The sequence below is a fragment of the Coregonus lavaretus genome (assembly GCF_964263955.1).
Source record: "Coregonus lavaretus genome assembly, chromosome: 17".
In the NCBI taxonomy this organism is placed as follows: Eukaryota; Metazoa; Chordata; class Actinopteri; order Salmoniformes; family Salmonidae; genus Coregonus; species Coregonus lavaretus.
In genome coordinates, this window is record NC_140004.1 from 24,491,314 (window position 1) to 24,518,608 (window position 27,295).

The window sequence follows — 27,295 nt, forward strand, 5'->3', positions numbered from 1 at the left end:
CTCTGCTCCGTGTCCTCCTGGCCGTCCACAAGGCCGGTGTCGGCGCGCTGCTGGAGCTGCGCGTCAAGGGGGGGGGGGGGCGGACTGTCACGACTTCCTCCGAAGCTGCCTCCTCTCCTTGTTCGGGCAGGCTTCGGCGTTCATCGCCACCGGCCTTCTAGCCACTGCCTCTCCTCATCTCATCATCCCATTTGTTTTGTCTTGTTTATTACACACACCTGATTCATATCCCCTCATCAGTACTTGTATAAGTATTTCCTCTGGCCCCCTTGTCTTTGTGTGTGATTGTTTATTGTGGAGGTCACTGTAGCTCGGTAGAGCTATATTGTTTTTTGTATCGCCGGGATATTCACCCCTGTGCCTTGTTTTCTCAAGTGTGCCGTATTACCGCACTGAAGTGTTTTACGCATTGCTGCTGTATTGCCGAATAAACCATTTATTCTGTGATTTACCCTCCTGCGCCTGACTCCGTCCAAATCACCCGCTACAGAATATGAGAAATAGAAGGCATGTTAGAATAAAACCGCCCACAGAAAAAGTGTAATGTGAGATGTAATTGCTTATTCTGTAAAAAAAAAATCCCTCAAGGTTTAATTTCCCATTAGTCACAAGTCCAAGTGATAATATTAACACGGAACATCAGAAAGTATTCAGTGCCTTCAGAAAGTATTCACACCCCTTGACTTTTTATACATTTTGTTGTGTTACAGCCTGAATTTAAAATGGATAAAATTGAGATTTTGTGTCACAGTTACAGAGTTTAATGGCTGTGATAGGAGATAACTGAGGATGGATCAACAACATTGTAGTTACTCCACAATACTAACATAAGTGACACAGTGAAAAGAAGGAAGCCTGTACACAATACAAATATTCCAAAACAGGCATCCTGTTTGCAATAAGGCAATTAAGTAATACTGCAAAGAAATTCAGGACAAAACTTTTTGGATAAAAATAAATGGAATATAGCTAAGCACAGGCAAAATCCTAGAGGAAAACTTGGTTCAGTCTGCTTTCCAACAGACACTGGGAGACAAATTCACCTTTCAGCAGGACAATAACCTAAAACACAAGGCCAAATGTACACTGGAGTTGCTTACCAAGATGACATTTAATGTTCCTGAGTGGCCTAGTTACAGTTTTGACTTAAATCGGCTTGAAAATCTATGGCAAGACTTGAAAATGTCTGTCTAGCAATGATTAACAACCAACTTGAAGAATTCTTTGAAGAATAATGGGCAAATATTATACAATCCAGGTGTGCAAAGCTCTAAGAGACTTACCCAGAAAGACTCACAGCTGTAATCGCTGTCAAAGGTGATTCTAACTGTTAGACTTTTCTTCCACTTTGACATTACGGTGTATTTTGTTTAGATTGTTGACAAGAAAAGTACGAATAAATCCATTTTAATCTTACTTTGTAACACAACAAAATGTGGAAAAAGTCAAGGGGTGTGAATACTTTCTGAAGGCATTGTTCCTATCTTTAGACCATCTGTGTGCCTGCCAAAGGAACTTAATTGAAGAGTTCAGCCCATGTACCTTCCCACTACAGGAAAGTGGTGTAATGTAGATCCCTGGTATGTGTTCTGTCAACTGTTGCCAGGCAACCATTCCGAAAGGCTCCAGAGCCAAATGCAGCCGCTCAATTGTAAACAGGCAACAGGACCTTGAGAAACCAAGAAAAACAAAGCCTTAATTCTACCCAAAACATGAAGTAAATTAGTTTGATCCTGTGGCTCTCACACCATTTCATGGGATTGACTTTCCCTTTAATGGGTCTGTAATTTTTTCTCTATCTACAACCCTAATCCTTTAGTATGAGCTCTCGGACACTTTCTTTGGCTGTGGAGGAGCAGCTTCGTAGCCTCTGTCTGAAGGACTTTCCATGTGGGCATGGCTGTTGGGTGAGTCCACAAGCCATTTATGTATGAAGCTTTTTTGGCAACACATCAGATCAGGTTGGTGGAAAAGAGGGCAGACAAACTTGTGTGATTTACTCAAAGATCCCAAAGTCTCAATGTAATGTAATGGATGGTGCCAGAGCCATATATATACACAGTACATGGCTCTTGATGGTGCCATCCAGCGAGCAAGCTCACCTCTTGATGGTGTCCTACTCTTTTCATGTGCAAAGTATTGGATATGAATGAGATGGTCCAAAATACCATTGATAAACAGAAATGGAATGCTTTTTACCTCATAACGGCATGTTCCTGTGCTGTTGTGTTTAGAGCAAATCCAGAGGGAATATCTTTGAGGAACAGAGTTGGGGCTACATCGAGCAGGACGAGGGGAGAGAAGGTGCAGCCAAGGAAGAGCAGGAGGCCCTTATGGAGCACTTGACCAGTCCACTGTCCCCATGGCGACATGAGGGGTCATGGAGCCCCCAAGCCCCGACCCTGAGAGAGCTGTCCGTGCGAACACCTGAACTTCTCCATGGCAACTTCATATTCAGCCACTTCAACACCCTACGTATTGTGGACAAGGGTGTGAGTATATTAGCTGTCTGATACCCAATGCTCACAAGCCTTAATGCATTTGTTGAGCAATCCTTTGGCTCCAGTTTATATTACCAGCCTTTATATTCCTGTCCTACTGAAATAAACAATTCATCCAACATTTTATTTTGTACAGTAATCAGCAATTATAGTAAGACGTGCCATCACTTTGAGCAGGACAGGAGCAAGGTTGATTGCATATGAAAACCATGTGTGATGAAAGTATTATTTGATAAGTCCCAGCAGTGTAGTCTCGCATTTTCAGGAAAAGACCAGCTATATTGAGGAAGACCCTCCCCCATATTTTGAATGTGAATTCATACTGTCAGTGAATGGGTCTGTTTGTGTGCATCAGGTCTCCATCGTCGATGATGGCTTGCTCAGGTTCTCCAGTCTAAGAGAGTTAGTGCTGAGTGCCAACAAAATTTCTGAACTGCAAGCAGAATACCTGCCCTGCACTTTACAAGTGAGTCACACAACACAGGGAGAGGAGGGGCTGTGGCACATCAACCCATGTCTCATTGAATCCCACCACAGGGGCACTCAGATAGAGCGCCATTCGTCTGCACTGAACTGTAGTAGGAGGAGTGATTATGTGGAGTTAGGGTTGAGCCGGAGTGTGGACATTAAGCTAGGGTGGGTTAGGGTTGAGCTGGGGTGTGGACATGAAGCAAGGATGAGTTAAGGTTAGGGTTAAGGTTGAGCCGGAGTGTGGACATGAAGCTAGGGTTGGGGCTTGAGTTAGGGTTAGGGTTAGGGTTGAGCCGGGGTGTGGACATGAAGTTAGGGTAAGGAGTAGGGTTAGGGTCAGGGTCAGGGTCAGGGTTAGGGTTATAGCTAGGGTTAGGGTTCAACTGCGGTGTGGACATGAAGCTAGGGTTATGGATTGATCAAATTGATTAGAAAATTCACAGATATTGGTGTGATGTATCACTAAAAACATTAAAACAAGTAGGCCTTATTACTTTTTATATTATTTATGACATTGTTAGGGTCACTTTTTCAATCTTTTAGCTCAGAAGACAGCAAGCAGTAAGTTTAAAATCATTGGGATGTTTGAACACTCTGATGCATATAGTGATAGTCTTTGATATCACTGCACAGTCCTTCAAATAAATGCATTATATGCGTTTGTTTGAAAGGTGTTGGAGCTCTACGCCAACCAGGTTTCCAGCCTTAAAGGTCTATGCAGCCAGCCTCTACCCTGCCTTCAGCACCTGGGTCTGGGCTGCAACAGGCTGGGTTCCCCGGCAGACATCCAGTACCTCACTGGAACTCTATGGTAAGTGCTCACACACAGGGCAAGTGACAAGCAGTACAATTTCAATACTCATCTGCACTTGCTCACAATCACCAACAGATGACAACAGACTCTAGCAATAATAGGAAGGGACCATTGGAAGGGACATAATTCATTACATTCCTTAGCAGTCATTTGAATAATAATAATAATAATAATAATAACTTTATTTGTATAGTGCTTTTCAGTTCAAGTAAGAAAGTTATGCACATCATAAAATAATAAAATAAAAGTACTAACAAAATTAACCTTTGTGGGTGAAACAGAAGATCTAAAAAAATACATGTCTTATTAGGGGCACAACATATCATAGTTACTAAAATACTATTTTCATATAAAATATTAACAACTAGCTATAATGTATATTTATTTCGTTGCTATACCATCTATTCCCCATATGAGAAAAATACTTTTTGTCTAACTTTTTTACCATGGCTGTTCAGGTTGTTTGTGTGGTCAATCAAACATCATTATAACTGATGAAAGGGCAGATCCCATACATACAGAGGCAGTTCAACAGCTTCCTCTCACCAGTTGTCAGCTCAGCCCTTGCATTCTGTCTCCCTCTTCAGGCCACGGCTGGTATCTCTGGACCTGAGCTGGTCTGGCTTCCAGGGACAGCAGGCCCTAGTGGATGCCCTGGCCACCCTGCCTTGCCTGAGGACCTTGGTGCTGGAGGGCAACCCCCTTACCTTCACCCCGTCCTACCCAGGCTTCATCCTGGATAGCCTACCGCGGCTGCTCTACCTGGACGCCACACGGGTCACACCGGATGATCACCATCGCTTTGGAGGCCTGGCCAAGATGAGAGGTGAAATTATCAATCACCACACTATCACCATTGTCTTACATTATATAGTGTGACGACTACATCTGCACTGATCGGTTGTGTAGGAGTAACTCCACCTGACATAAGAATGCACTAATCACACAAGATAGTTGATCTGATTGTACATCATATTCTCCAGGCATGAATCAGCACCCCATACCTGTTCAATGATGTGGACACATACTGTATTTTCCTATTGAAGGAGCCTGCCTTACAGTGATTCTTGACAGAATATTCTGTTCATTAAACCAGTTCTTCTCTTCCTGTTTAGCTCAGGCATTTCCCAGCAGTTGCTTGTGTTCTCATCACTGTGTTATGTCTGTGCATTTCATTATCAATGAGAGCCAAGTTACCCAAGTACCCTAGCCATAGAATAGGGGTCATCAACTAGATTTAGCCGATCACATACAGTGCCTTCAGAAAGTATTCATACCCCTTGACTTATTCCCCATTTTGTTGTGTTACAGCCTGAATTCAAAAGAGATTACAGCCTGAGATTACACACAATACCCCATAATGACAAAGTGAAAACATGTTTTTAGACATTTTAGAAAATGTATTGAAAATTAAATACATAAATATCTAATTTATATAGGTATTCACACCCCTGAGTCAATATATGTTAGTCAATACATGTTAGAATCACCTTTGGCAGCAATTACAGCTGTTAGTCTTCTTGGGTAAATCCCGAAGAGATTTGAACACCTGGATTGAACAATATTCACACATTATTCTTAAAAAAATTATTCAAGCTCTGTCAAGTTGGTTGTTGATCATTGCTAGACAGCCATTTTCAAGTCTTGCCATAGATTTTCAAGCCGATTTAAGTCAAAACTGTAGCTGGGACACTCAGGAACATTCAATATCATCTTGATAAGCAACTCCAGTGTATATTTGGCCTTGTGATTTAGGTTATTGTCCTGCTGAAAGGTGAATTTGTCGCCCAGTGTCTGTTGGAAAGCAGACTGAACAAGGTTTTCCTCTAGGATTTTGCCTGTGCTTAGCTCTATTCTGTTTTTTTAAATCCTAAAAAACTCCCTTGTCCTTGCCGATGACAAGCATACCCATAACATGATGCAGCCACCACCGTGCCTGAAAATATGAAGAGTGGTACTCAGTGATGTGTTGTGTTGGATTTTTTGGAATTTTTTTGCAGTTTTACCTTTGTGCCTTATTGCAAACAGGATTCATGTTTTGGAATATTTTTATTCTGTACAGGCTTCCTTCTTTTCACTCTGTCATTTTGGTTAGTATTGTGGAGTAACTCAAATGTTGTTAATCCATTCTCAGTTTTCTCATGTCACACCCATTAAAATCGGTAACTGCTTTAAAGTCACCATTGGCCTCATGGTGAAATCCCTGAACGGTTTCCATCTTCTCCGGCAACTGAGTTAGGAAGGATGCCTGTATCTTTGTACAACGTGTAATTAATAACTTCACCATGCTCAAACGGTTATTCAATGTCTGCTTTTACATTTTTTTACCATCTACCAATAGGTGCCCTTCTTTGCGAGGTATTGCAAAACCCCCCTGGTTTTTGTTGATGAATCTGTGTTTGAAATTCACTGCTTGACTGAGGGACCTTACAGATAACTGTATGTGTGGAGTACAGAGATGAGGTAGTCCATCAAAAATCATGTTAAACACTATTATTGCACACATAGTGAGTCCATGCAACTTATTATGTGACTTGTTAAGCACATTTTTACTCTTAAACTTATTTAGACTTGCCATAACAAAGGGGTTGAATACTTATTGACTCAAGACATTTCAGCTTTGTAAAAACATAATTCCACTTTGACATTATGGGGTATTGTGTGTAAGCTAGTGACATAAAATCTCAATTTAATCCATTTTAAATTCAAGCTGTTAACACAACAAAATGTGGAAAAAGTCAAGGGGTGTGAATACTTTCTGAAGGCACTGTATATCATTATGCATGTGGGAATACTTTGGACCAGATTTCCCAAATTGAAATCACTTGGAGCTGATTTGCTGGTGTTTTTACAGTCTTTTTTGTCCAACAAGTAAAATAATAGAACTTGGGGGGCCAAATAAAATCACCTTGGGAAAATGTTTCAGCCTGCTTTTGAAGAGTAAGAAGAGTAAGATAGTTATGTTCCATCCACAGACCGGATAGTGGACCAGGCCATGGCAACAGTGACAGTGCGTAGGATCAGGGGTGTCCCGGACCCACTGCTGACTGTGGATGAGAGTTCACCTGAGTTCCCTGTGGTCAGCTACAGCTACTATGTCAACTATGAGTTCCTCCGCCAACCACCCTCTGGCAACAAGGCATGATATCCGATTTTTCTCTTTAGTCATTCATCTTAATTTGTTGTTATATGACAATCTAGTTGTTGATTGGTCACAGCAGGCTGGCAGTGAAACTGCATCCACATCTGATCCAATGGCACCCATAGCGGAGAAGACGGATGGGGGCATCGTTGGTATCTATCAGACACCAAAAGAGAACTGTGAAGAGGAAACAACCAACACTCCAATACCAGACACCACAGCCAGGACAATGGAGAGTTTGGGAACTAACCATTGTTCCATTGATGGTAATCAACTTTCAGTGCCTTCAGAAAGTATTCATACCCCTTGACTTATTCCACATTTTGTTGTTACAGCCTGAATTCAAAATGAATTAAATAAAATAAAAATCTCACCCAACCTCGCACAATACCCCATAATGACAAAGTGAAAACAAATGTATTGAAAATGAAATGCAGAAATATCTCATTTTTATAAGTATTCACACCCCTTTGCTATGACACTCCAAATTAAGCTCAGGTGCATCCAATTTCCTTTGATCATCCTTGAGATGTCACTACAACTTGATTGGAGTCCACCTTTGGCCAATTCAATTATTTGGACATGATTTAGAAAGAAACACACCTGTCTATATAAGGTCCCACAGTTGACAGTGCATGTCAGAGCAGAAATATACCATGAAGTCCAAGGAACTGTCCGTAGAACGCCGAGATAGAATTTTAGTCATATATCTGGGGAAGGGTATAAAACAATTTCTAAAGTGTTGAAAGCTTCCAAGAACACAGTCGTCTTCATCATTGTGAAATGGAAAAAATATGGAACTATCCAGACTCTGCATAGAGATGGCCTTCCGACCAAACTGAGCAAACGGGCAAGAAGGACCTTGGTCAGGGAGGTGACCAAGAACCCAATGACCATTCTGACAGAACTACAGAGTTCCTTGGCTGAGATAGGAGAAGGACAACAGTCTCTACAGCACTTCACCAATCTGGGCTTTATGGGAGAGTGGCCAGATGGAAGCCACTCCTGAGAAAAAGGCACATGACAGCACGCCTGGAGTTTTGCAAAAAGGCACGTGAAAGACTCTGAGATCATAAGGAAAACGATTATGTGGTCTGATGAGACAAACATTTAACTCTTTGGCCTGAATGCAAAGCGCTATGTCTGGAGAAAACCAGGCACAGCTCATCACCTGTCGAACACCATCCCTACCGTGAAGCATGGTGGTGTCAGCATCATGCTATGGGGATGCTTTTCAGCGGCAGGGACTGGGAGACTGGTAAGGATAGAGGGAACAGTGAATGGAGCCTAATACAGGCAAATCCTTGATGAGAACCTGCTTCAGAGTGCAAAAAACCTTGGGTTACGTTCCAACAGGACAATGACCCCAAGCATACAGCCAAAGCCATTTATTTGATTTTATTTAACCTTTATTTAACCAGGTAGGCCAGTTGAGAACACGTTCTCATTTACAACTGCGACCTGGCCAAGATAAAGCAAAGCAGTGCGATTAAAAACAACAACAACACAGAGTTACACATGGGATAAACAAAACGTACAGTCAATAACACAATAGAAAATCTATATACAGTGTGTGTGAATGTAGTAAGTTATGGAGGTAAGGCAATAAATAGGCCATAGTGCAAAATAATTACAATTTAGTATTAACACTGGAGTGATAGATGTGCAGAAGATGATGTGCAAATAGAGATACTGGGGTGCAAATGAGCAAAACAAATAACAATATGGGGATGAGGTAGTTGGGTGGGCTAATTACAGATGGGCTGTGTACAGGTACAGTGATCGGTAAGCTGCTCTGACAACTGATGCTTAAAGTTAGTGAGGGAGAGTCTCCAGCTTCAGAGATTTTTGCAGTTCGTTCCAGTCATTGGCAGCAGAGAACTGGAAGGAATGGCGGCCAAAGGAGGTGTTGGCTTTGGGGATGACCGGTGAGATATACCTGCTGGAGCGCATACTATGGGTGGGTGTTGCTATGGTGACCAGTGAGCTAAGATAAGTCGGGGATTTGCCTAGCAGAGATTTATAGATGACCTGGAGCCAGTGGGTTTGGCGACGAATATGTAGTGAGGGCCACCCAACGAGAGCGTACAGGTCACAATGGTGGGTAGTAAATGGGGCTTTGGTGACAAAACAGATGGCACTGTGATAGACTACATCCAATTTGCTGAGTAGAGTGTTGGAGGCTATTTCGAAAATGACATCGCCGAAGTCAAGGATCGGTAGGATAGTCAGTTTTACGAGAGCATGTTTGGCAGCATGAGTGAAGGAGGCTTTGTTGCGAAATATTCCATGCTGAAATTGCTTCAGAACAAGAATGTGAAAGTTCTTGAGAGGCCTTGACTTGAATCTCATTGAATATCTGTGGAAAGACTTGAGGATTGTTGTTCACCACCGCTCCCTACCGAATTTAACAGAGCTTGGCGCCAGAGGGGATGACTGCCATTTTACGGGCTCCTAACCAACTGTGCTATTTTGTTAGTTTTTTTGCATTGTTTGTAACTCATTTTGTACATAGTGTTGCTACCGTCTCTTATGACCGAAAAAAGAGCTTCTGGACATCAGAACAGCGATTACTCACCTCGAACTGGACGAAGATTTTTTCTTTAATGAGTCCGACGCGAAGGATATACTGCTTTCCCAAGACCAGGCCCAAATCCCCATCATTCAGTGAAGAAAAGACGGACATACCGGGGAGCCTTGTGAGAATTATTTTGGCGAGTGGGTAAACCGCCACTACCATCCGTCCTATTAGCCAACGTGCGATCACTGGAAAATAAACAGGATGCTCTACGGTCAACTATCCTACCAACGGGACAGTAAAAACTGTAATATCTTATGTTTCACCGAGTCGTGGCTGAACGACGACATGGATAATATGGAGCTGGCTGGGTTTTCCATGCATCGGCAGGACAGAACAGCTACGTCTGGTAAGACAAGGGGCGGGGGTGTGTGTCTATTTGTCAATAACAGCTGGTGCGCGATGTCTAACATTAAAGAAGTCTCAAGGTATTGCTCGCCTGAGGTAGAGTACCTCATGATAAACTGTAGACCACACTATCTACCGAGAGAGTTCTCATCTATATTATTCGTAGCCGTCTATTTACCACCACAAACCAATGCTGGCACTAGGACCGCACTCAACAAGCTGTATAAGGCCATAAGCAAACAAGAAAATGCTCATCCAGAAGCAGCGCTCCCAGTGGCCGGGGACTTTAATGCAGGCAAACTTAAATCTGTTGTACCTAATTAAAAACTCTAGACCACCTTTACTCTACATACAGAGACGCATAAAAGCTCTCCCTCGCCATCCATTTGGCACATCTGACCATAATTCTATCCTCCTGATTCCTGCTTACAAGCAAAAACTAAAGCAGGAGGTACCAGTGTCTCGCTCAATGCGTAAGTGGTCAGATGACACGGATGCTACGCTACAGGACTGTTTTGCTAGCACAGAATGGAATATGTTCCGGGATTCATCCAATGGCATTGAGGAGTATACCACCTCAGTCACCGGCTTCATCAATAAGTGCATCGACGATGTCGTCCCCACAGTGATTCCGGACGACTGTTCTCCGTAGCCGATGTGAGCAAGACCTTTAAACAGGTCAACATTCACATTCACAGACGGATTACCAGGACGTGTACTCAGAGCATGCACTGACAAACTGGCAAGTGTCTTCACTGACATTTTCAACCTCTCCCTGACCGAGTCTGTAATACCTACATGTTTCAAGCAGACCACCATAGTCCCTGTGCCCAAGAAAGCAAAGGTAACCTGCCTAAAAGACTACCGCCCCGTAGCACTCACGTTGGTAGCCATGAAGTGCTTTAAAAGGCTGGTCATTGCTCACATCAACACCATCCTCCCGGAAACCCTAGACCCACTCCAATTTGCATACCACCCCAACAGATCTACAGATGACGCAATCTCAATCGCAGTCCACACTACCCTTTCCCACCTGGACAAAAGGAACAGCTATGTGAGAATGCTGTTCATTTACTACAGCTCAGCGTTCAACACCACAGTGCCCACAAAGCTCATCACTAAGCTAAGGACCCTGGGACTAAACACCTCCCTCTGCAACTGGATCCTGGACTTCCTGACGGGCCGCCCCCAGGTTGTAAGGGTAGGCAACAACACATCTGCCACGCTGATCCTCAACACTAGGGCCCCTCAGGGGTAAGTGCTTAGTCCCCTCCTGTACTCCCTGTTCACCCACGACTGCGTGGCCAAACACGACTCCAACACCATTTTTAAGTTTGCTGACGACACAACAGTGGTAGGCCTGATCACCGACAACGATGATACAGCCTATAGGGAGAAGGTCAGAGACCTGGCAGTGTCGTGCCAGGACAACAACCTCTCCCTCAATGTGAGCAAGACAAAGGAGCTGATCGTGGACTACAGAAAAAGGAGGGTCGAACAGGCCCCCATTAACATCGACGAGGCTGTGGTGGAGCGGGTAGAGAGTTTCAGGTTCCTTGGTGTCCACATCACCAACAAACTATCATGGTCCAAACACACCAAGACAGTCGTGAAGAGGGCACGACAACACCTTTTCCCCCTCAGGAGACTGAAAAGATTTGGCATGGGTCCCCAGATCCTCAAAAGGTTCTACAGCTGCACCATCGAGAGCATCCTGACCGGTTGCATCACTGCCTGGTATGGCAACTGCTCGGCATCCAACCGTAAGGCGCTACAGAAGCTGGTGCGTACGGCCCTTCCTGCCATCCAGGACCTATATACTAGGCGGTGTCAGAAGAAGGCCCAAAAAATGGTAAAAGACTCCAGTCACCCAAGTCATAGACTGTTCTCTCTGCTACTGCACGGTAAGCGGTACCGGAGTGCCAAGTCTAGGTCCAGAAGGCTCCTTAACAGCTTCTACCCCCAACCCATAAGACTGCTGAACAATTAATAAAATGGCCACCCGGACTATTTACATTGATACCCCCCCTGCTACTCACTGTTTATTATCTATGCATAGTCACTTTACCCCTACCTACATGTACAAATTACCTCTACTAACCTGTACCCCCGCACATCGACTCGGTACCGGTACCTCCTGTATATAGCCTCGTAATTGTTATTTTATTGTGTTACTTTTTAGTTTATTTTTTACTTTAGTTTATTTAGTAAATATTTTCTTAACTTTATTTATTGAACTGCATTGTTGGTTAAGGGCTTGTAAGTAACCATTTCACAGTAAGGTCTACACCTGTTGTATTCGGCGCAATTTGATTTGATTTGAGAAAATCTGCAAGTAAAAATGGGAGAAAATCTCCAAATCCAGATGTGCAAAGCTGATACAGACATACCCAAGATGACTCAAAACTGTAATTGCCGCCAAAGGTGCTTCTACAAAGTATTGACTCAGGGGTGTGAATATGCGATATTTCGAAAATTCTAAACATGTTTTCACTTTGTCGTGATGGGGTATTGTGTGTAGATGGGTGAGAGAAAAATATACATTTAATCCATTTTGAGTTCAGGCTGTAACACAACTAAATCTGTATGAATACTTTCTGAAGGTACTTTAACTACCACAAAGAAGGCTCCTGAGCATGTATCGCAGATTCTCATTGCATCTTCACACATAAATGAAGGTACAGTGTGATCATGATGATAAAACTTTTGCAAAATATCAGAGAAAACTATGCAGAGTTGTTAAGGGCCAGGGAACATTCATTAAAGGGATAGTGTTCAGAAATGTTTAAAAAATCTTGTTTTCTTACCTTCAGAGGAGTTGTCTTTCTTACAATTTTAATAGAAGCTCTACAGAAAGCCCTGTGATGTAAAGATAGACTTCCAGTCATTGCGCTAATGCTAGATAGCAATGGCTCGCTCAACTACCTTCAAACTGCACGCACAGACATAAAACTGGTATCCATGAGTTAATCTGACTCTGGGTAAGTATAAAATTATTACCAAAATCTGGCACTATCCCTAGAATAATATTAGAGGGAAGCAGGACCGTGCATTGGATGCCTTTTCATTCTGTTCCACTAGGTGATTCTTGAAACCTCCGTCGCCTGACCTGCTTTTTTACTGATCTCATCCTCCGTCTTCTATAAGATTGATATAATCTTTCTGTGTCTTTAGTTAGTACCAACTATTTCTCTCCTCTCTCTCTCGCTCTCTCTCTCTCCAACCCCTCATTGTCCCCATTCTGCAGTGATGATGAACAGCACACATAAGCTGGCATGGGCAGAGTATATGGACTATGACCACACAAGTGTGCATAGTGTTGGTGAGCTGGGGTCCTTCAAGTCCTTCATCCTTCGTGGGCTCTGGTTGACTGTGGAGGAGGAGAAGGTACAGAACAAAGCAGACGCTCCGCACCATGCAAACAAAGACGGTTCACATACTCCCAAATCTACATACTGAATACTCTAGATGTAAGGATTTATGTTTAGGTTGATGCATGGATGTCTTATGGGTGGATAAGAGGATTGAGTTATTGTTATCTGACTATTATTTGGCATTTTTTTAGGTCCTCTCATGGCCTGCCCCTTCAGGAGAACAGCCAATAACCAAATCTACAACAGAAAAGAAAGGGGGGAAAGAGGTGACGTTACACAATTTGTAATCTCTCATGGACAGATTCAGAAAGTGACAAACTTTTGCAAGAATTTTACTTCTGGGTAACCAAGATTACACTATTTAACAGTCGTTATAGTCTGGTGATGGAAAGGTTCTCAACAATGTTCTTTTTCAGAGGGCAGCTGAAAAACCTGTTCCTTGTTAGTGGCACTGTATCACATATAACCTGTTTTTCAGTATAGTCATGCAAAGGGTAATTGCTTCCTCATAGAATGTATGTTGTTTAAATGGTGGCTGTTGAGTGTTTGTGGTTAACACAATGGAAGAGGGAAATTTCATGATGCTCAAACTGGTCGAATACAGTAGATTACATTTTTGAAATGGTTGCAATTACTTACAAGCAATGGTAGTGTGAAATAATCTTTCAGATACACTATTTAAAAAAGCATAACCATTAATCTGAAGAGATCCCGTCCAGTAAGTCAATTTTGTTTGTAACAATGTAAGGTACCACTTCAGTCAACAGAAGATTTTTCTCTCTGGCTTTTTACAGTATATAGTAATCCAACACATGATATGTCTAATGGAAACCTTTATGAAGGAATTGATGGTAACAGACATGACTAGTACAAAATACGTATTATTTTGTCTGTGTTGGACAGTGTGCGCGACCACCAAGCAACACTTGTTCCAACCAAAAATCGAAAGACAAGAACAAGAAAAAAGTCTCAATAATGGACCTAGTCCAGGACACTCCCATCAGAAGAACCCTGGGCTCGATCCATGTGCCACTACAGGACCTGGTGTCTGGTGATCAGAGAGTTGATGTCCTGTGCAACCTTGGGGTGCTGCTCACAGAGCAAAGCACCAGGGCCATGCCACCCCGAGATAAGGTACTCTGTAGCTTGTGACTCTCTCCTCTTTCTCTGTAAGCAAAGTAAAACTATTTAAGTGAAATATGTGCCAAAGTTTACACCAGAGGCCCTTTGCTCTACATCATCTATACTGAAGTATTGGGGCAATTCCATGGTACTGGAATTATGCTGAGACTGATTTTTCACTTTAAACAAAAACCATAGAACAATGACTACTTTGAACAATTTAATACAACATTTAGGCCTACTGGAAAAACTGTGCAGATGCAAAGTTTGGTAACAGAATTACGGTAAAATCTCCCTTCTGTTAACATTTAGATTTACATTTACATCATTTAGCAGACGCTCTTATCCAGAGCGACTTACAAATTGGTGCATTCAACTTATGATAGCAAGTGGGACAACCACTTTTATTTATTTTTCTTCTTATTTTTTTTATGGGGGGGTGGGGGAGGGGGGGTAGAATGATTGCTTTATACTATTCCAGGTATTCCTTAAAGAGGTAGGGTTTCAAGTGTCTCCGGAAGGTGGTCAGTGACTCCGCTGTCCTGGCGTCGTGGGGGAGCTTGTTCCACCATTGGGGTGCCAGAGCAGCAAATAGCTTTGACTGGGCTGAGCGGGAACTGTGCTTCTGTAGAGGTAGGGGAGCTAGCAGGCCAGAGATGGATGAACGTAGTGCCCTCGTTTGGGTGTAGGGTCTGATCAGAGCCTGAAGGTAAGGAGGTGCCGTTCCCCTCACAGCTCCGTAGGCAAGCACCATGGTCTTGTAGTAGATGCGAGCCTCAACTGGAAGCCAGTGGAGTGTGTGGAGGAGCGGGGTGACATGAGAGAACTTGAGAAGGTCGAACACCAGACTGACTGCGGCATTCTGAATAAGTTGTAGGGGTTTAATGGCACAGGCAGGGAGCCCAGCCAACAACGAGTTGCAGTAATACAGACGGGAGATGACAAGTGCCTGGATTAGGACCTGTGCCGCTTTCTGTGTAAGGTAGGGTCGTACTCTGCGAATGTTGTAGAGCATGAACCTGCAGGATCGGGTCACCGCTTTGATGTTAGCAGAGAACGACAGGGTGTTGTCCAGGGTCACGCCAAGGCTCTTTGCACTCTGGGAGGAGGACACAATGGAGTTGTCAACCGTGATGGCGAGATCATGGAGCGGGCAGTCCTTCCCAGGGAGGAAGAGCAGCTCCGTCTTGCCGAGGTTCAGCTTGAGGTGGTGATCCGACATCCACACTGATATGTCTGCCAGACATGCAGAGATGCGATTCGCCACCTGGTTATCAGAAGGGGGAAAGGAGAAAATTAATTGTGTGTCGTCTGCGTAGCAATGATAGGAGAGACCATGTGAGGATATGACAGAGCCAAGTGACTTGGTGTATAGAGAGAATAGGAGAGGGCCTAGAACTGAGCCCTGGGGGACACCAGTGGTGAGAGCACGTGGTGCGGAGACAGATTCTCGCCACGCCACCTGGTAGAAGCAACCTGTCAGGTAGGACGCAATCCAAGAGTGAGCAGCGCCGGAGATGCCCAACTCGGAGAGGGTGGAGGAGGATCTGATGGTTCACAGTATCAAAGGCAGCGGATAGGTCTAGAAGGATAAGAGCAGAGGAGAGAGAGTTAGCTTTAGCAGTGCGGAGAGCCTCCGTGACACAGAGAAGAGCAGTCTCAGTTGAATGACCAGTCTTGAAACCTGACTGGTTTGGATCAAGAAGGTCATTCTGAGAGAGATAGCAGGAGAGTTGGCTAGAGACGGCACACTCAAGTGTTTTGGAGAGAAAAGAAAGAAGGGATACTGGTCTGTAGTTGTTGACATCGGAGGGATCGAGTGTAGGTTTTTTGAGGAGGGGTGCAACTCTCGCTCTCTTGAAGACGGAAGGGACATGGCCAGCGGTCAAGGATGAGTTGATGAGCGAGGTGAGGTAAGGGAGAAGGTCTCCGGAAATGGTCTGGAGAAGAGAGGAGGGGATAGGGTCAAGCGGGCAGGTTGTTGGGCGGCCTGCCGTCACAAGTCGCAAGATTTCATCTGGAGAGAGAGGGGAGAAAGAAGTCAAAGCATAGGGTAGGGCAGTGTGAGCAGGACCAGCGGTGTCATTTGACTTAATAAATGAAGATCGGATGTCGTCAACCTTCTTTTCAAAATGGTTGACGAAGTCATCCACAGAGAGGGAGGGGGAGGAGGAGGAGGATTCAGCTGGGAGGAGAAGGTGGCAAAGAGCTTCCTAGGGTTAGAGGCAGAGGGTTGAAATTTAGAGTGGTAGAAAGTGGCTTTAGCAGCGGAAACAGAGGAAGAGAATGTAGAGAGGAGGGAGTGAAAAGATGACAGGTCCGCAGGGAGTCTAGTTTTCCTCCATTTCCGCTCGGCTGCCCGGAGCCCTCTTCTGTGAGCTCGCAATGAGTCGTCAAGCCACGGAGCAGGAGGGGAGGACCGAGCCGGCCGGGAGGATAGGGGACATAGAGAGTCAAAAGATGCAGAAAGGGAGGAGAGGAGGGTTGAGGGGGCAGAATCAGGAGATCAGAGGGAGAAGGATTTAGCAGAGGGAAGAGATGATAGGATAGAAGAGGAGAGAGTAGTGGGAGAGAGAGAGCGAAGGTTGCGACGGCACATTACCATCTGAGTAGGGGCAGAGTGAGTAGTGTTGGAGGAGAGCGAGAGAGAAAACAAAGTAGTGATCGGAGACTTGGAGGGGAGTTGCAGTGAGATTAGTAGAAGAACAGCATCTAGTAAAGATGAGGTCAAGCGTATTGCCTGCCTTGTGAGTAGGGGGGGGGCGGTGAGAGGGTGAGGTCAAAAGAGGAAAGGAGTGGAAAGAAGGAGGCAGAGAGAAATGAGTCAAAGGCCGACGTAGGGAGGTTAACAAACTTTGTATCTGCAGAGTTCTTCCTGTAAATGTATTTTTGTTACATTTTCTCTGGAAATTGTTAAAAGTAGGCCTTGTGCACAGAGTTCTACGGTTTGTTAAACTTTGAAATCAATGGTTTTGGTTTGGTATACATTTTAAAGTGAAAAATCTGAGTCTCAGCGTTAAAAATAAACATAACCATGGAATTAACCTTGAAATTGCCCATTGTCATTCGTAAATGATCCATAACAAATCTTGTGAGAAAGAAACAATTGTGGTCAAGGCAAATAAAGAGTCATGAATCTCTTCTAGTCAATAGAGATAAGCCTATACAGTGCATTTGGAAAGTATTCAGATCCCTTCACTTTTTCCACATTTTGTTACATTACGGACTTCTTCTGAAATTGATTAAATAAAACATTTTCCTCATCAATCTACACACAATACCCGATAAGGACAAAGCGAAAACAGGTTTTCCAATTTTTATGCAAATCTATTCAAATTTTAAAAACGGAAATACCTTATTTACATAAGTATTCAGACCCTTTGCTATGAGACTCGAAATTGAGCTCAGGTGCATCCTGTTTCCATTGATCATCCTTGAGCTGTTTCTACAACTTGATTGGCGTCCACCTGTGGTAAATGTAATTGATTGGACAAGATTTGGAAAGGCATTCAGACCCCTTCTGTCACGTTCGTCGTGTAAAGGATTGGACCAAGGTGCAGCGTGGTATGCGTACATGTTTAATGATAATAATAAACACTTGACAAAATAACAAAGCAACTGAACGTGAAGTTCTAAAGGCTATACATCAAACAAGCCAAACAAACAGAAACAAGATCCCACAACATAGGTAGGCAACACGGGTCTATGAAGGCGCCCTGGCGGGACAGTGCGCAACGCCGGCGCATAGCCTGGTGCCTGAACGGTCACACGCTCCTCAAAGCGAGTGCGGGGAGTTGGCTCTGCTCTGCAACCTGGCTTCGCCAGCCTCTGCTCTAAGTACTGAGCTCTCTGCTGCTGAAGGGTTAACTCCTCTCTCAGTTCCTCCTGTTGCCTGGCCAACCCCTCTCTCAGTGCATCCACTGACTCCTTCTCCCTGTGAGCCTCCTGTAGCGCCTCCCTCTGAAGGGAGAACTCCTGCTCCCTCTGAGCTAACAGCCCCCGCAATGTGGTGGTCTCCTCTCTCAGACTTATGAGCTGCAGGTCTTGGAGGGCCTCTACTATACCGGCCTCCTCCTCCACAGTCAGCCTTTTCACGGCCTCCTGCTGCTTCGTCGATCACCCCGTGTGCCCCCCCCAAAACTTTTCTTGGGGTTGCCTCTCGGGCCTCCTTCGTCGTTGTGCACTTCGGCGTCGCCGTTGATCCTCTCCTGCCTGGGCTTCTTCCTTTGCCCAGGGTTCTTTACCGGCTAATATCTCCTTCCAAAAATGTCTTCCCCACCTGTGTCAAGGGTGTCTTCTCCTCCTGGCCACGCTGCTTGGTCCGTTGGTGGTGGGATCTTCTGTCACGTTCGTCGTGTAAAGGATTGGACCAAGGTGCAGCGTGGTATGCGTACATGTTTAATGATAATAATAAACACTTGACAAAATAACAAAGCAACTGAACGTGAAGTTCTAAAGGCTATACAGTGGGGGAAAAAAGTATTTAGTCAGCCACCAATTGTGCAAGTTCTCCCACTTAAAAAGATGAGAGAGGCCTGTAATTTTCATCATAGGTACACGTCAACTATGACAGACAAATTGAGGGAAAAAAATCCAGAAAATCACATTGTAGGATTTTTAATGAATTTATTTGCAAATGATGGTGGAAAATAAGTATTTGGTCACCTACAAACAAGCAAGATTTCTGGCTCTCACAGACCTGTAACTTATTCTTTAAGAGGCTCCTCTGTCCTCCACTCGTTACCTGTATTAATGGCACCTGTTTGAACTTGTTATCAGTATAAAAGACACCTGTCCACAACCTCAAACAGTCACACTCCAAACTCCACTATGGCCAAGACCAAAGAGCTGTCAAAGGACACCAGAAACAAAATTGTAGACCTGCACCAGGCTGGGAAGACTGAATCTGCAATAGGTAAGCTTGGTTTGAAGAAATCAACTGTGGGAGCAATTATTAGGAAATGGAAGACATACAAGACCACTGATAATCTCCCTCGATCTGGGGCTCCACGCAAGATCTCACCCCGTGGGGTCAAAGTGATCACAAGAACGGTGAGCAAAAATCCCAGAACCACACGGGGGGGGACCTAGTGAATGACCTGCAGAGAGCTGGGACCAAAGTAACAAAGCCTACCATCAGTAACACACTACGCCGCCAGGGACTCAAATCCTGCAGTGCCAGACGTGTCCCCCTGCTTAAGCCAGTACATGTCCAGGCACGTCTGAAGTTTGCTAGAGTAAATTTGGATGATCCAGAAGAGGATTGGGAGAATGTCATATGGTCAGATGAAACCAAAATATAACTTTTTGGTAAAAACTCAACTCGTCGTGTTTGGAGGACAAAGAATGCTGAGTTGCATCCAAAGAACACCATACCTACTGTGAAGCATGGGGGTGGAAACATCATGCTTTGGGGCTGTTTTTCTGCAAAGGGACCAGGACGACTGATCCGTGTAAAGGAAAGAATGAATGGGGCCATGTATCGTGAGATTTTGAGTGAAAACCTCCTTCCATCAGCAAGGGCATTGAAGATGAAACGTGGCTGGGTCTTTCAGCATGACAATGATCCCAAACACACCGCCCGGGGAACGAAGGAGTGGCTTCGTAAGAAGCATTTCAAGGTCCTGGAGTGGCCTAGCCAGTCTCCAGATCTCAACCCCATAGAAAATCTTTGGAGGGAGTTGAAAGTCCGTGTTACCCAGCGACAGCCCCAAAACATCACTGCTCTAGAGGAGATCTGCATGGAGGAATGGGCCAAAATACCAGCAACAGTGTGTGAAAACCTTGTGAAGACTTACAGAAAACGTTTGACCTGTGTCATTGCCAACAAAGGGTATATAACAAAGTATTGAGAAACTTTTGTTATTGACCAAATACTTATTTTCCACCATAATTTGCAAATAAATTCATAAAAAATCCTACAATGTGATTTTCTGGATTTTTTTTCCTCATTTTGTGTGTCATAGTTGACGTGTACCTATGATGAAAATTACAGGCCTCTCTCATCTTTTTAAGTGGGAGAACTTGCACAATTGGTGGCTGACTAAATACTTTTTTCCCCCACTGTACATCAAACAAGCCAAACAAACAGAAACAAGATCCCACAACATAGGTAGGCAACATGGCTGCCTAAGTATGATCCCCAATCAGAGACAACGATCGACAGCTGCCTCTGATTGGGAACCACACCCGGCCAACATAGAAATACAAAATCTAGATCTTACACATAGAAATTCACACCCTGACCAAACCAACTAAAGATCTCTATGTCAGGGCGTGACACCTTCACTCTTTCCATTTCTAAAATTGATTAAATTGTTTTTTCCCCCTCAATCTACACACAATACCCCATAATGACAAAGCAAAAACAGGGTTTTAGACATTTTAGCAAATTTATAAAAAATAAAATAAACTGAAATATCACATTTACATAAGTATTCAGACCCTTTACTCAGTACTTTGTTGGAGCACCTTTGGCAGCGATTACAGCCTTGAGTCTTCTTGGGTATGACGCTCAAGCTTGGCACACCTGTATTTGGGGAGATTCTCCCATTCTTCTCTGCAGAAATGTAATTTAAAGGCTGTAGCATAACAAAATGTGGAAAAAGGGAAGGGGTCTGAATATTTTCCGAATGCACTGTATATGTCTGACATGCTTTGTAATTTTCTCCAGGACCCAAGTAAGAAATCCAAACATGACAAGAAGAAGGAGGACAAGAAAACTAAGTCAAGTGCTGACAGTGCAGGGGGGCAGAAGAATGCTGCACCACCCTCTAAAAGTGAGCAAAAATAATCACCTCATACATAGCAACTGTGTAGGAGTTGATAGAATAGCAGTTCTTAGGCCAGCTTTACCTGGATGAAAAATAGAATCCCTTCCTTAGCCTTGCTAGTTTCTAGAGAATAAAATATCTGTGCAACTGACACAAAATGTACAGAAAAAAATGTACAATTCCATGTAAAATGGTACCAAATAAGTTGGGTTCATAAGACTAAACATTTCCCTTCATGCTTGTAGGTAAGGGAAAAGGACGGAAGGAAAGCGAGGCAGATTTCCGCATGGACGACAACTCTGCTCCCAGTCCAAACCAGTTAGAGCCAATGACTGTGGAGTTCACTGTGCATCTAGAGAAATGGCGTTCAGCCTCAGAAGTCCATCACCTGGTTCACCCATGATGAGCCTTCAGCCTAGCTATTTGTATGAAGAAAACGAAAAGTTGTAATGACAAAATTGGGGATTAAACCAATCACGAACTCAAATTTGTCAAGTTTATTACAGTAAAAGGCCACCTTTTTATATCCCAAATTCCAAGTAGCTATATCCAAATATTGGGAAATTTCCTTTTCAAAAGGTTCCTGGATCTAACAGCAGGGACAGGCTTCAAAAGTCACACGGTGACACGCCCTTCAAGACAATAGGATAAATTGGTGACAATAAATGTCGTGCAACTTCCCTTCAGGACTGTGAGGTAACTTGAACTTGCTAACCATAGTCGAGTCAATTCGCAACGATTCTCTAGATGAATAGCAGAACTTATTGAAAACGCAGGTATAGTAGTATTTGTAAAGAATTATAACGCGATCAAGCAAATTATAAATTGAGTATTTCAGCAACAGGTGCGCAAACATTGATTGAGCATCCTTCCCGCTAAGGATTGTGTGGTGGTAAATGTTGAACAGCACTTCAATTCTCTCCGAAACTCACGTCCTAAGTAGGCTACAACTATTTTGATGGTCTATCTTCGTCTTTGTTTTTAATATCAAGTAAGTGAATTACAGTGTTGTATTGAAACTCTTTTTTTAATGGCTAAGAATAACATTTTTTGAATAGGCACATACAAATGAAAATGAAAAGAAACCAAATATCTTGGGCTTGATAGGATAAATTATCAATTGTTAATCAATCACGCATTATATTGTATTTCCTTGTTTTATAATGAGTAAATACAGTCTAGTATAAAATAACTAGCATAACTAGTATATCATTGAAACATTAAACAAAACAAATAGTTTTGTGGTGTAGCCTAAAATCTATTATCATTTTATAAGGTTCTTTAGCCTACACCTGAGTGCTGGAACATTATTATTGACGTTTTTCAATTTCCGTTTATAAAACACACAAGACATCTTGTTCTTAAAATAAAATCAAAATTAAACAAATCTTCAATTGTAACTGAATCAAGTGAGTGTTGGCCCCTTTTTCCTTTGTATAGGCCTATGGGAATCACAGGAGGTTGGTGGCACCTTAATTGGGGAGGACGGGCTCGTGGTAATGGCTGGAGCGGAATGTGTGGAATGGTATCAAATACATCAAACACATGGTTTCCATGTTATTATGAGCCGTCCTCCCCTCAGCAGCCTCCACTGATGGGAATTGCTTTTTGGCTTAATTCAAGCACCCTGTTATTGCTTTACTAAATGTGTTGTTCTGTGTGGCTTAATTAGTGTGAAAATACACACATTTACAGTGAGGGAAAAAAGTATTTGATCCCCTGCAGATTTTGTACGTTTGCCCACTGACAAAGAAATGACCAGTCTATCATTTTAATGGTAGGTTTATTTGAACAGTGAGAGACAAAATAACAACAAAAAAATCCAGAAAAACGCATGTCAAAACTGTTATAAATTGATTTGCATTTCAATGAGGGAAATAAGTATTTGACCCCTCTGCAAAACATGACTTAGTGCTCTCAATGTTCAAATAAACCTACCATTAAAATGATAGACTGATCATTTCTTTGTCAGTGGGCAAACGTAAAAAATCAGCAGGGGATCAAATACTTTTTTCCCTCACTGTATGCGCGACTTCAATCTTAGGAAAAGACACACATTTTTGTGCTAATTAATTCATAGGAAAATACCTTTTTGGGGGACAAACTTCGGAACAATCTTTTGAAAGTTATTGGAGCAATGCATTTTGGGCAATGGTGTTCTACACTGCCTTTTTTTGTGTACCACATAAAACAAACATGTTAACAACCCAATATTGTTAATCAACCAGGTTTTATTAATGCCAATGCTGTTTTCTATGCTTGTTTTTGCTTAATACTTTGGGATACTGGTGCTAAGCCACACAAAAATGTACAAAATCTGCTGAAATACTTTTTGTAGATATTTGCACTAATTGAGTGTGAGATTGTGTTGCAACAGGATAGAATAGGGCTGACATATGCAGATTTTAACAGAAATGCAGTCTCAGCCAAAGCGGGAACATTGCCTTTAAATTTCAATTACTCTGTAAAGCTGAACTTCTGTGATGCGGATTGAATAGAGGCCCTAATTGACCTGTCTAGACACCTACTTGTTAAGAACAGCCTAGGTCTAATGCTGCATTCATAACCAAGTTGGGAAGGTGGTATTTACCACATAAGGCATGGAAAAATCCTCTTGAATGCCCCTCCAGCAAACTTTGTGAAGACCAATACTTGTTTCATTCTCAACTTTTGACCATGACTGTAGTCTATTGTAGGCCTACTTCATATACTGGTAGATACATACTGAATGACAGCACAAACAGTCTTCTGTTACCAAATTTTGCATCTGCACTGTTCTTCAAGAAAATGTGTTTTTGTAAAGTTTTCAGTGGAAATTGTTAGAAGTAGTCCTTGTGCATAGAGTTGTGTGGTTTGCTTAACTTCGCAATCATTTGTTTGACAGACATTTTAAAGTGAAAAATCTTTGTCTCAGTGTCACTCTGTTACAGTCGAATTGCCCATAGGCTACCAGTGCCAATTCTGTCTCCTTGTTGCTAAAAAGTAGTGTGCTTGCAATTCTTTTTCAGAACCATGAGGATCCTATTCAGAAACCAAAGCCTCAGTAGATGGTCCATTGTCATTGGGACTGCGTTGTTGATTGGCGTCCTCTTTGTGATGATGGACCTCAATGTCCCACGAACATATAGGAGAGAGCTCAGAGTGTGGCATAAGAACCACACAGACTGGCAGTGGAACACCTTTGCCTCCACCACACCACCACAGTCACAGCCCACTGTGGATGTTTTCAATTGCTCCCTCAATGACAGCATGCAGAACATTCCGTCCTCTATCCCACCTCCCCACCGTAACTTCCTCATGTACAAACACTGCAGGACATTCCCCCGCCTGCTGTCTCCGACACCCTGTGAGAATGACCTTTTTCTCCTGCTGGCCATTAAGTCCACAGCCATCCAGGTGGATCGCAGGATTACGCTCCGGACCACTTGGGGGAAGAGGGGATATGTTCAGGGTAAAAGGGTGAAACTGTTGTTCTTAGTAGGTAAGTCGTCAGACAGAATACAGGGATACCCGCTGCAGCAGCTACTGGAGTGGGAAAGCAGGCAATTTGGGGACATCCTGCAGTGGGATTTTGAGGACAGTTTTTTCAACCTGACCCTGAAGGAGGTCCAATTCCTGAACTGGTTCACTTTGGAGTGTCAGTGGGCCCACTACGTGTTCAAAGGGGACGATGACGTTTTTGTTCACACCAGCAATCTGGTTGAATATGTTAAAGGCCGAAAGCCCTCTGAGCAACTGTTCGCTGGTGACATCATTCCAAGAGCCTATCCAATCCGGCACAACCAATGGAAGTACTTCATACCAGTGGAGATGTACCCCAACAAGCCATATCCTCCATACGCTGGCGGTGGGGGCTACCTGATGTCACGTCAGACTGTGCTGAGCCTGGGAGTGGCAGCGTCCAGCACTGACCTCTTCCCCATTGATGATGTCTTTGTGGGCATGTGCCTGCAGAAGATTAATGTCACGCTGACGCACCACTCTGGCTTCAAGACCTTTGGGTTCCGTCAGGTGGTGTCACACTTCAACCCCTGCATTTACAGGGAGATCATGCTGGTGCACAAACTGAATCCCACCGAGATGTGGACCATGTGGTCTCTACTGCAGGACACAAAGCTGCAATGCTTTCAATTAAGGACGTGAGGCATCTGGTGTTGAATGTATCTTGCTGTGCTTGTCTGTCTTGCTACTGTAAAATGAGCATTTCTGTCATAGAGAAATTATCCTTATGAATGGTCAAAAATAGCTTCCTTTCCTTCATCCATACTAATATTTGAAGTATTCGGACATATTGCCTTTCCTGTGTGTTCAGATCAGCAAAGATCGTGTACGGAGATTTGACACTTATGACAAGGACGTTTCTAGAATGTTTCTTGGGTTCTAGGAAGTTGGAACAGGGGTATTGATGGGAAACTTTAAAAACAGGTCAGGTGGGTTACAGAGGTACTGATAGGAAACATAAAATAAACAGATCTAGTGGGTTACAGAGGTGCAGTGATTAAAACTTGTCTACTATAGCTGAAATCTGTGGCATGTAATGTATATTTAAACGTGTGATAACGCTATCCAAAACAAGTGGTAATTTCCAGGATTTAGTCAGTTTCTATTCAAATGAACTTTATTGCTTAGCAGAGACAGTACTTTCTTACGAGGAAGTAATTTGTGTAAAGAAAATATTTGAGAATAAAACAAAATTCATAAAAAAAATTGTGTACTATGAAAGGGTAATTTCATGTGAGCTCCTGCAAATGTTTTGAAGCACAAACTTTTCAAATGTATCCATAAATGTAATTTATTTCTGTACAGATATTCAACGTTTAAAAAGTTAGGTACAGAAATTCATAAGCATTATACCATCTCTTTACAATATTTTATCCCCTTAAATTATAATGTAATAATGTAATGTTCTAGTAAAGGCCATTTAAAAAGGAACCAAGGATTTTAAACAGAGAGGAGATGAATAAAGTGTGTGCAGTGTTTTAGGTTTGTTTAGCGGCTTAAATCTTGACCGAGGTGAGGTATTTTTTACTGAAAGTCAACCAGCGTTGGGTTTCACTGCTCCAACACTTCCAGGCAGCAGGAGCCAGCCACGCCCCTTTGAAAAAGGTTGCCTTGTCAATCAGTCTGTGTGATAATTGTGCGGTGGAAAGATATACAAAGTGTGTCCCAGTGTAAAAAAAAACAACTATAGCCTCTCAACTTTGCACACTGAAGAGGCATGTACATTTGTGCACCTCAGAATTTGATCTAGGGAGACTGTGCCTCAGAGTGGTTGGGTAATCTCCTTCCTGCTTGGCCCTGTCCATTGAACAGCGCCACAAAAACAAACAGTTGTTCCTTGTGGGTGGCACCTGATTTTCAGCAGTCATGCAAAACGTGATAGAATGTACTGTATGTGGTTGAAAAGGTGGTTGTTGTCTGTTTGTATACTGAACTAAAATCTAAACGCAACATGCAACAATTTGAAAGATTTTACTGAGTTACAGTTCATATAAGGAAATCAGTCAATTTAAATAAATTCATTAGGCCCTAATCTATGGATTGCACTTGACTGGGAATACAGATATGAATCTGTTGACACATATACCTTTAAAAAAAAGGTAGGGGCATGGATCAGAAAACCAGTCAGTATCTGGTGTGACCACCATTTGCCTCATGCAGCGCGACACATCTCCTTCGCATAGAGTTGATCAGGCTGTTGATTGTGGCGTGTGGAATATTGTCCCACTCCTCTTCAATGGCTGTGCGAAGTTGCTGGATATTAGCGGGAACTGGAACACGCTGTCATACACATCGATCCAGAGCATCCCAAACATCCTCAATGGGTGACTTGTCTGGTGAGTATGCAGGCCATGGAAGAACTGGGACATTTTCAGCTACCAGGAATTGTGTACAGATCCTTGCGACATTACCATTCTCGCCCACACAACGCCATACATGTGGTCTGCGGTTGTGAGGCCGGTTGGACGTACTGCCAAATTCTCTAAAACGACGTTGGAGGCGGCATTTTTATTCCTGAACTTATTTAGGCTTGCCATAACAAAAGGTTTGAATACTTATTGACTCAAGGCATTTCAGATTTTCATTTTTATTAATTTGAAAACATTTCTAAAAACATAATTCCACTTTGACATTATGGGGTATTGTGTGTAGATCAGTGACACAACATCTG

General features: G+C 43.1%; 2 protein-coding genes across 2 annotated transcripts; both read left to right on the top strand.

Annotated features, from left to right (window-relative positions):
• Positions 1–1,820: 1,820 nt before the first annotated feature.
• Positions 1,821–21,607, top strand: LOC311144730 (leucine-rich repeat-containing protein 43-like; the record flags this gene model as incomplete). Its single annotated transcript, XM_084180825.1, has 12 exons — positions 1,821–1,907; positions 2,235–2,492; positions 2,857–2,967; positions 3,644–3,783; positions 4,374–4,612; positions 6,762–6,925; positions 7,005–7,194; positions 13,102–13,241; positions 13,420–13,494; positions 14,132–14,362; positions 21,024–21,129; positions 21,369–21,607. 12 exons carry the CDS (start codon positions 1,821–1,823, stop codon positions 21,524–21,526), a joined length of 1,899 nt encoding a protein of 632 aa, XP_084036951.1. The 3' UTR covers positions 21,527–21,607.
• A 2,528-nt stretch (positions 21,608–24,135) lies between these two features.
• LOC311144849 (N-acetyllactosaminide beta-1,3-N-acetylglucosaminyltransferase 4-like) lies at positions 24,136–25,266 on the top strand (the record flags this gene model as incomplete). Its single annotated transcript, XM_084181006.1, has 1 exon — positions 24,136–25,266. The coding sequence occupies one exon, from the start codon at positions 24,136–24,138 to the stop codon at positions 25,264–25,266; it is 1,131 nt and encodes a 376-aa protein (XP_084037132.1).
• Positions 25,267–27,295: the final 2,029 nt, after the last annotated feature.